The 10,061-nt window shown below is 62.6% G+C and overlaps 1 protein-coding gene across 1 annotated transcript; it reads right to left on the reverse strand.

Annotated features, from left to right (window-relative positions):
• Positions 1–652: 652 nt before the first annotated feature.
• MMP9 (matrix metallopeptidase 9) lies at positions 653–7,531 on the reverse strand. Its single transcript, XM_087959074.1, is given in 16 exon segments — positions 653–1,662; positions 2,532–2,635; positions 2,941–3,001; positions 3,004–3,061; positions 3,063–3,091; positions 3,197–3,336; positions 3,431–3,632; positions 3,934–4,089; positions 4,492–4,665; positions 4,907–5,080; positions 5,743–5,916; positions 6,002–6,133; positions 6,254–6,402; positions 6,637–6,866; positions 7,275–7,344; positions 7,346–7,531. Coding segments are annotated over 16 exon segments (2,046 nt in total). The 5' UTR covers positions 7,429–7,531; the 3' UTR covers positions 653–1,552.
• Positions 7,532–10,061: the final 2,530 nt, after the last annotated feature.

Below are 10,061 nucleotides of genomic sequence, written 5' to 3' on the forward strand. Positions count from 1 at the left end.
CTGAGGGTGCAAAGGGGGCTGGAAGGGGGGGACCAGGCGGAATCCAGCCGCCCCAGGAAGGGACGGAGGAGCCCCAAATCTAGGGACTCTTCGGTTAAGCGCAGTTTCTCTTGAGCTTCTTCACCAGGCCAGGACTGGGTCCCTGACTTATGACCACAATGAGCCCAACATGAATTTTGCCCCATTTCACGAACTTTCTTGCCACCATTGTTAAGTGAAACACTGCAGTTGTTCAGTAACATGGTTGTTAAGTGAATCAGAAGGTTGCAAAAGGCAATCACGTGACCCCGGGACACGGTGATCGTTGTAAATATGAGCCACTTGCCAAGCGCCTGAATTTTGGTCACGTGACTGTCGTGTGAAAAATGGTCACAAGCCACTTTTTTCAGTAATTTCGGTCACTAAATGAGCAGTTGTAGGTTGTGGGCTCCTATAACACAATTTGTGGAGCCATTTAATGTAAAATTTTCTAGTTTGCACGGCTGAACTTTTCTTTTTTTAAATTAAAAACGTGGCCTTTCTGAGCTGCAGGTTCTTCCACACGAGGCCCAGACTGGAGACCGGCACGAACCCCCTGAAGTGTGACGGACAGGACCTGGTTCCCCACCCGAGGGAGCAGTTACAGCCGAATGGACAGAAAACGTGCAAGAAATAAAACAAAACCAAATGTTTATTTCCAAAAAGACAGCACCGGGGATACGATGCAGGTTGCCCAATTTACAGCAGTCCAGGCAATGCTCCAAGCGAACCCCAGCAGGCCCTCCCCCAAATAAGGAGGGGGGAGGGAGGGGGAGGGAGGGAGGGAGAGATGGCACGGAAGCCGGGCATCAGCCCCCAAACAACCAAGGGAAAAGTAAACCCGGAATTTAGCCTGGCATCAGTTTGCTCAACTTCTGCAGGGAGAAGCGATCGAAGCTTCTCGGCCGCCCAGGCAGAAGGACGTTAAAATCTCCTCCACACGAAACGGAGTCAGAGCCCTTAAGGCTCCGCTCTGTCGCCTTCCTTAGCCCCAAAATTACTGGAGTAATTTCAGCAGGGGGCCGGACTAGATGACCTCCAAGGTCCCTTCCAACTCTCTCATTCTGTTTAAGCCAGATATCCAAATCACCCCCGATGGGAAGCAGCTCTTGGCAAGGCAGAGCCTGCGTTGGATTCCAGGGCAAAAGGCAGCAAAGTGGGGGGCAGACAGGAGCCCCCCCCTTTCAATAGCACATACTTAGTTCCAAAGCGGCAAAGAGCCCCCCCACACACACACACCCATGAGGTCTCCCTACCAGAGGCTTCCGGGGGAGGGGAGGGAGGCAAGGGGAGGGGCTCGTGGCCGGAGCTTCGCATCTGTGGATTTCCCCCCACCCATGCAGCCCCTCCCTGCTCCTGGCAAGTCTTCCGGAGGCCATGGGGGCCCGAGGGGCCAGGGCAGCGTTTGGCCCACCGATCAGAGAGGCAGCCCCATCAGCTGGCCAGCCAGGCAGGGGTCAAAGCTGCGCAGCGATGCCGCCTCCGTGTCCAGAGGCCTTTCGAAGCAGGGGGGGTGGTCCAGGTGGGATGCGTCTCACTGTTCAGGGCACTTCAGGACGTCCTGCTTGAAGTAGCCCACCCGGGTCACCTGGTAGCGGGGGCTCATTTGCCAGCAGTAGGGGTCGCGGCAGAAGTGGAACCGCCCTGGAAGAGGGGAAAGGGCTGGTGAAGGCAAGCAGGCACCGCAGAGCGGCCCCAAGGAGGGAACCTCAGGGGCCCCCAGAGGTCATCTCCTCGTGTCCAAGGAGGCCAGGCAGAGGAGAGGTGTGGGGTTCAGGGCAGCACCCCCATTACTGCAAAGGCTCCTGGGAGGGAGGGAGACACCTCAACCAGACCCAGAGCTCCCGGCCTGGGCTCCACCCCGCCCCCACCCCCTCACGGTGTCCCCCAAGGCTGCCTTATTCCCTTGGGGGGAGAAAGGCCCTTGCCCCCACAGCTTCCCCAGGGCCAGGCGTGGCCAGCAGACTCCTCCCCATCTGCTTTGCATCCCAGAAGGGAGTCAGGGATGGGGGGGCGCAGAAAGAGCCCCCAGACCGCAACCACCAAGAGTAGGAGAGGAAGGGGAGTTTCCCCCACCCCACACCCTGGAGGGTCTCTTGGGGGCTCTTCCACCGAATTCAGGCACTCAGGCATCCCCCTTTCTCTCCCAGGAAAGCCCCCACCTAAGAGGGGGTGCTCCAGAGCCAAACCAGAGGAGCTCCAGCAGCCCCACAATGTGTGTGTGTGTGTGTGTGTGTGTGTGTGTCAGTGCCCCCTACATGGGGGGTTCCCCTCCCCCCTCCTGCTTGGGCAGAACCAGCCAGCGGGCCAGCGGGGGTCAGGGATGCTCTTGCCCGCTGCTGCCCTCTAGTGGCCGACTCCCTCCTGCAGCCCCGATTCCCCACAGCTGCTTGCTGGGGGGGGGGGGGGAGAGTTCCCGGGCTGCCCCTGGCACAGGAGCCATGAGGAGGGGGCTGCTTGGGCCCCACCTGAGGCGGCTCCCCCCCCTCCCGGGCCCCTCCTGCCCCCCTTACCTTTGTACTGGAAGACCAAGTTAGAATCAACGGGGACTCCAGGGAAGAGGCTGTCAAGGTAGCGCGGATACCCCTTGTCCACCCGCTCCTTTTTCACGTCCAGCCTGGGGGGGGGAGGAAAAGTTAGCAAGGCCCCTAAAGATGCCCTCTAGATGCCTCTGAGGGAGCCTCTTCTCGGGCCCAGACTGAGAATCCCAGCTCCGCTTTCCTTCTCCCTGGGGCTCCAGGCGGTCTAGGGGACGCAGCCTCCCACCGGCCCAGGCAGGCCAGGCAAAGTAGCCGACGGGGCTGGGTGGGGGCAGCTCCGGCCAAGGAGGGGCTGGCTGGGGCTCCTGGAGGCTCCCAAAGGAAAGGCCTGGTTGGGCAGGGCCCCCCCACATTCAGCCCCGCCGCCCCCCAGACCACGCACCTCCAGAACTGGTCTCCGCTGAAGAGCAGGACCCTCCCCTTCGTCCGAATCAGGCTCCCCACAATCTTGCGCACGTCTCTCGCGATGCCCAGCTTGTCCAGGCTCCGAGGGCCGACCAGGCGTGGCCCCTGGGACACCCAGAAGCGCTGGCCTGCAGAGGAAAGGGTGGGAGGGTGGGTGGCTGAGCAGGGGCCCCTCCGCAGGGAGAGAGGCAGGGGGCCTCCTGAGGGTCCCTTGGGTGGGGAGGGGGCCTCACCTGAGAAGAAGAAGCGCTTCTTGGTCAGAGGGTCCTGGAAAGCCGCGTCAATCACATCCGGGAGGGCCGGCCAGGTGCTCTGGATGCGCAGGGGGCCCTCCAGGGGGCCGGCCCCAGTGCCCGACATGCGCCAGTATTGCCTGAGCAGGAAAGGCAGCTCAGCCTGGGCCCTCCGTGGGCACAGAGAGACCCCCGCCCCCAGCTCCGCCCGGCCCCTCCTGCCTCGCCTCTCACCCGTCCTTGAAGAAGTGCAGCACCTTCTGGATCTCGCCCACCCCGTCGAAGCCCCCCAGGCGGCAGGCGCTGCTCCGGCCGTCCCCAGCAGGGGTCTCGGTCACGGAAGAGCCATCGTCGTCCACGGTGGAGGAGTCCCCAGCTTCGGTGGGGTCCTGGGGAGGGGGGCTGGGCGGCGTGGGCTGAGGGCCTGATCCTCGACCTAGTGGGGGGGGCAGCACAAGCATCAGAGGCACAGAGTTCCCCTCCCCTGGTGCGGAAGCAGCTCAAGAGTGGAGCTCCTTTGATTGTGGGGACTGCGGTGCTTTGCAGGGGTGGGCTAGAGGACCTCCAGGGGTCCTTCCACATCATGCTAAAGTAATTTGGGCCTCCTGTTTTTCCTGGAAACGGCTTCCAGACCAAGGTCACTCAGGACACGGTCTCTGAATAGCCCCCCATTCCCTCGGGAGCTCCCAGGCAGGGCCAGAGGGCTGCCTGTTCCAGGGACCCCCCCACCTGCTCACCATAGAGATACTGGATTCCGTCCACATCATCTGAATGCAGCTGGAGGTCGGCCAGGTAGGTGTACATGGGGTACATGAGGGCTTCCCGGATGCTGGAGTGCTCCAGGCCCAGCGAGTGGCCGAACTCGTGTGCCGCCACCAGGAAGAGGCTGTAACCTGGGGGTGCAAAGCGGCAGCAGAGGCTGGACCGGGGCCCTCAGTCCCTGGGGCCCCTGGATCTTCCTCTCCCCCCCCCACCCTTCTTCTGCTGAGGAAGGCAGCCATTCCCCTCTCTTGGTGCGTGTGTGTGCGTGCACAAGTGAAGGGTACCCTGCCCGGTCATGTTCCGGGGCCACGGTGCTCAGCCCTGCCTGAAAGGCTCTTCTGGGGCCAGCCCAGGTGTGTGCCAAAGGCGCATGGAAATGGTCCCTATTTATCCGCTATTTCTCTACTACTCTGCCTGCTTTCAGACAGGAGCTGGGGCAAGGAACGGGCTGCTCTCCGCCTCGCCTGGCACTCGGGTGGGTGGGCTGAGTCCCCACCCCACCAGGAGGGCGGGGAGGCGGGCTTCCCCCTTACCTTGGTCAGGGCAAAGGCCCCACTTCTTGTCTGCATCGTAGTCGCTGGTGGTGGCGCACCAGAGCTTCCCATCAGTGCGTCCCTCGGAGGTGCAGCTGCTGTACGTCTGGCCCAGGAACTTGAAGGGGAAGGAGCAGGGCTCGCCCTGGGAGTTCCCTCCAGTCACGGCCGTGTCTGGGGGTGGGGGGAGAGGGAGAGTCAGCCTTGGCCCCCAGACCCAGAAGTCTGGGCAGCCCGAAGGCCTCAACGGCCAAGCAGAACCGCCTGGAGCGGAACAGGAGACGGTCAGGGCTGGTCTGGGGGCTCTGCAGCTTCAGCCCCCCAGTAATGCCAGGGCGTGTCCCTGGGCACAGGCAGAGGGCTTTCCCCACACTGCACCTCCTCCTGACCACCACCTGCCCCCCACCCCACCTACCTCTATTCGGGCAGAAGCCATATTTCTTGTCCTGGTCAAAGTTGGCGGTGGTGGCACACCAGCGGTAGCCGTCTGTGCGCCCATCGGTGGTGCAGCCCTGGTAGGATTTGCCCTCGAAGACAAAGGGGAAGACGCACTTCTGTCCGTCGCTGTTCCCGTCGTAGGTGAAGAGGACTAGGAGAGCCGGCAGGAGAAAGGAACTCAGCCAATAGTCCCAGGAGACCAAACTCCCCCCAGTTCTCTTGGCTATTTATTACATTCAATTGATACGCCACCCACCAGGGGCTTAAAGCTAAACAAGGACCAGGGGCTCCCAAATGGGTGGAAGGGGACACCTCCCCCAGTTAGAGTCTGAGTGGGGCCTGCTTGCTTCCCCCTCCCCTTTTCGCTTCTGCCCCTGGGAGGGGCTGGGCAGGTGCCCACTTTTGGACGCCCCCCATCTCCCCACACCCCGTGGGGGCAATCAGGGTCTCAGTCCTGATCAATCCACTCACAGGAGATTCCAGCCACTTCTCTGAAATGGTTTTGGGCAGGGGCCCCCAACCCCAGGCCACGGCAGGCCGGAAACCGGGACGTGCCAACCAGCGGAGCCCCTTCCAGCAGCATTCGAAACCAGGCCCCCTCCGGCCCACTGAAGAACCTCTCGGCGTGGAACGGCTCCCTGGGGCCCAAAGGTTGGAGCCTGCTGGGCCAGGGCCTGCTGCTTGAGCAGGGGGCTGGACTAGAAGACCTCCAAGGTCCCTCCCAGCTCTGTTCTGTTCTATACTCTGTTCTGCCCTGTCCTGTCCCGTCCCGTTCCACTCCCCCCTCCCACTTCCCGAGCATCGGCTGCTCACGTTCGCTGGGGCAGAAGCCGTATTTCTTGTCCCGGTCAAAGTTGGGGGTGGTGGCGCACCAGGGCAGCCCGTCATCTCGCCCGTCGGTGGTGCAGGAGGCATAGCTTCTGCCCTCAAAGGTGAAGGGGAAGCGGCAGGAAGAGCCGTTGGCGTTGCCAAAGTAGGTCTTCACCACTGCTTGGAGAAGAGGGGAAGCGGCCGTCAGGCGGGCAAGGCTCCGGGGCCCAGAGATGCACCAGCCAGCCCGGGGGCCACTCACCTATGCCCGTGCCCAGCGTCCAGAGCTCGTCGTCGTCAAAATGGGCGTCCCCGCTGAACCGGTCTTTGCCGGGAGGGAAGGCGTGGGCCAGGAGGTTGTCCTTGCCATCAAAAGGGTAGCCATCACCGTGCTCTGGGGGGGAGAAGGGTCACAGTCCCGGCGGGGATCCTGCCAAGCTCGGAGCCTCCAGGCAGGCAGACAGGGGAGGGGGATCCCAGCTGCCCCCAACCCTCTTCTCCTCCCCCAACTCACCTCCGGTTCCAAACTGGATGAGGATGTCCACCTCCCCCTCCTGCCGGCGGGTGAAGGTGAGGGGCGTCACCTGGCTCCACACCCGGAAGGCTCTGGCGAAAGCGTCTTCGATGATGGAGCCGTCCAGGTCAGGGGAATAGTTGACCACCCTGCCAAGGAGCAGAGGAGGAGGAGGAGGAGGCTCGGAGGCTGCCAGTCTGCCGGGCGCCCCCAAGCAAGCCCTGCCCCAGCCCCCTCCTCGCGCGCACACACACGCACGCCCGGGAAAACACGGGTCTGCCTCTGGGGGAGGGCAGCCTTCCCCAATCTGACTCTCGGGGTCCCCTCCACTTGCAGTCCGCCGCGGGGGGCTGTGAACCCGCCGACGGTGCCCGCTCGCTCACCGGTAGGTGAGGTCTGTGTGGTCCCACTTGAGGTCGCCCTGGAAGGTTTGGAAGCTACCCACGTCGGGCACTCCGCAGCGGGGCGCCCGCATGGCCGCGCGGGTGGAGGCGTCCAGCTGCCCTGTTTCCGGCAAGCCCAGCCGCTTCTGCATGGCCTTGAGGGGGGTCTCCAGCTTCACCTGTCCCCCGGGGTTGGTCGCCGTCAAGTACCCGTAACGCTGGAGGTAGCGCTGCGGAGGAGAGAAGAGGGCGCTAGCGGAGGGCTTCTGGCCGAGGAAGGCAGCCGGCGGAGGTGTGGCAAGCGGTGGGCGGGCCGCGGGGGGACGGGCAGGACCGTCTTGTTGACCTCGGTCACCCGGGGTCCACAGTCAGTCACTGGCACCCAATGAAGAGCCGGGTGGGGTCACAGGCGGGGTTGGTGTCTCACAACGGCGCCCGCACTTGCGCCACCTGACCTGGGCCGGGCGAGCGCAGCGCAGCGCCAGTTAAAAGCGCACGGGGCCTGCGGGGACTGGAGGCAGCCGGGCGCGCCGGAGGATCGCGCCGCCCCGCTCGCTCTCGCCAAGTACGAAAGGCGGCGGGGGCGGGGGGGCCTGTCCAGCGTAGGGCCCGCGAGAGCGCGCAGCTTGGGGACTCACGACGGCAAGCTCCCGGTCCGTCAAGCCGCTGACCGCGTCCCCGGGGAAGTGGACTACCAGCGGACCCTTCCTTCCAGGGGGCAGCCCTCGTGCAGGGCAGCGGCAGGAGCGCCAGGAGGAAGAGGAGGAAGGCCGGGGCTGCGGGGACCCTCATGGCTGCGGAGGCGAGGCGGGCGGGGGTCTCGGGTGCAACGCGTCTCTCCTGCTCGGGGCTGCGGGTAGTGCCAAGCTCAGCCGAGTACAGCCGTCTGCAGCCCGACCGCCGGCGGGGCCCTTTATGGTCCGCGGGGAGAGGGAAGGGGGGAAAGGCTGAGTCAGCCGCGGTCCCTCCCCCACCCCCGGACGAGGGGGAGAATCGGGGGCGCTGCCGCTTCCTGGACCTGTCTCAACAGGAAATGTGAAACACAGCCGGGACTGGCGGCGGGTTCGAAGAGGGCAGCCGTCCGCCTTGACGGGGCTCGCAAGCTGCTGCCACCGCTGGGATCCCACGTCCCGCGGCCCATCTGGCTTCCCTGCCCCCTCCCCCCGCACCTGGTTCCTGGCCCTCTGTGGGTTGGCATCGGCGGCTCCAGAGCCCCTTCAGGCGCTGCCCCACTGCCCCCTCGCTCCCTCTGACAGGGCAGGGTGGGATGGAGGCCCTCAGGGCGAGGGGTGGGCTAGGAGAAGGGTGGCCTTGGGCTGCTGGCTGGACCAGGGGGCTGCCTGCCCCAGCCTCCAACCCAGGCCCGCTGCCTGGGCGTTCTTCTTCGTCTGGCCAAGCCCCAGACACAGGCCCAGCCCTGGGGGAGCACTCGGGGCAGCCCTGGCTCTGTCTTGGGGTCCACGGAGGAGGCCGGGACACTCCCAGAGCCCTCCCCTTTCCTTCGTGCCTCCCCCAAGAACAGGGCAGGTGCCTCTCTGCCAGACCAAGGGCCCCGGGGCCTGAGGCAGGGGGCTGGCCCGTGAGGAGGACCCTGGGCGGTTTTGCCCAGACAGGCTGACCAGGAACTTATTGGACATCCTGGCTGAATTGGGACTGCGGACAGAGCTTTCACGCTGCAGGCTGCCCTCCCTCCCTCCCAGCCAGCTCTCCCCAAGTCCCAGGAGGAGGAGGAGGCAGGGTGGGGGGACCTGGGCCCCCTAACACACCTCTCCCCTCGCCCTGCTGGCTGAGACCTTTGGGCCCATTGGAATGTGGCACTCAAGGTCGGGGGCCCGGCAGCCTGTGGTTTCATCCTGCTGAGCTGGAGGCACTGAGCACAGCGCGGCCTGTCCAGCTGCAGGGGAGGAACCGCTCCCTCCCTTGTGGGGCAACCTCTGCTGACACCTCTCAGAGCTCCAGGGCTCTTCGTCTCCCTTCCAGGAGGAGGCAAAGGGCCCCCTCCCCACCCTGGGCACGTGGGGGGAGGGGGCTTGGCATGGCAAGTCCAAAGGCCTCCCTGTATAGAAAGGCTTTGTCAAAGCGAGAGCACCCAGGGAGAGCCACGTCCCACACACACCCCATCCAGAAGGAGACTCCGGTTGTCTGCCCAGGGGAAGCTTATTCTGCAGGAGCCCCGGAGAGCTGAGGTCCCCCAGGGTCATCCTGTGACTCGAGAGGGGCAGGGAAGCCACCACCCCTCCAGTGACCCACCTGGAGTTTCCCTCTTCTGCTCCCAGACAGGGCAGGGGAGGCCTCCTTTGTCTCCCTGCTCCCTTCCACGGTGTCTCATGGGGAAATCCCCAGGTGGAAGGTGGGAGTTTTCATGCCACCCAATGCCCAGCCTCTCCCTCTGGGCGCTTGGGGCTCGGCGTGAAGCAGGAACCAAGGTTCACCCCTTGCCTGCTGCATGAAGAGCCTGGTGTCCTGCATTTATCTGGGCTAGCGGGCGTGTGAATGCAGCCCTGGTGACTTGTGCAGACAAGCGTTTCAAGGAGAGTGTGCTGGGAGACTGGTTGGGTGTCGATTAATGCTAGATCCAGGTCAATCAAGCACTGATTAGCAGAGTTGCAGAGCTGGGAGGCAGCTGGGGGGGGGTCTTCTAATGCAACTTCCACCATTTCAGACCAGCTCTGTTTAGAAACCTCCAGCGTTGGAGCATCCACAACTTCTGGTGGCAAGCCGTTCTGCTGGTGAACTGTTCTCACCGTTGGAACGTTTCTCCTCAATTCCAGATTCCTTGATGACTTTTGTTTCTTCTTCTTCCTTCGGGGGCTTTGGAAAATAAGTTGGCCCCCCTCTTCTTTGGGGCAGCCCCTCAAATACTGGAAGACTGCTATCCTGGGGTCCCTGGTCTTTCTCTTCACTACCCAATCCCAGCAACCGTTCTGGGTATGTTTTAGCCTCCAGCCCCTCATCCTCTTCGTTGCTTTTCTCTGCGCTCTTCCCAGAGTGGGCTTGGCAAAAAACAGGATGCCCAAATGAGAACACAGGCTAAACCTATTTATTTATTTTAAACCTTTAGATAATATTTGCACCGTATCCAAGGAGGATGTCAGATCCGTGTATCTGCCATTCTTCAATGGAAGAAGTGGGAGAAGTTGGTACAAATAATCCTTTATGATGTAACCTGAATATAGTAAATCCTATAACTTGCACATGATATACATGATATACATATACATTGAAGAGATAACAAGATGAGAAGGAGCCATAAAAATTCCAGCCATGGAAGACACGGGAGGGGGAATTACCTAGTGGGTTCTTTGTTTGACTAAATCCACATCTGAATGAGAGGAGGGGTTTTAACTCCCTTTATCTATGCCTGCACATATCCTAGACTCTGCTTTGCCTGGTGTTCAGATAAAGTCCCTTCCAATGAAGGGGTT

The sequence above is a fragment of the Notechis scutatus genome, chromosome 3 (genome assembly GCF_049901735.1).
Source record: "Notechis scutatus isolate UNSWTSFEM ecotype Mainland chromosome 3, rNotScu1.2, whole genome shotgun sequence".
NCBI classification, from domain to species: domain Eukaryota; kingdom Metazoa; phylum Chordata; class Lepidosauria; order Squamata; family Elapidae; genus Notechis; species Notechis scutatus.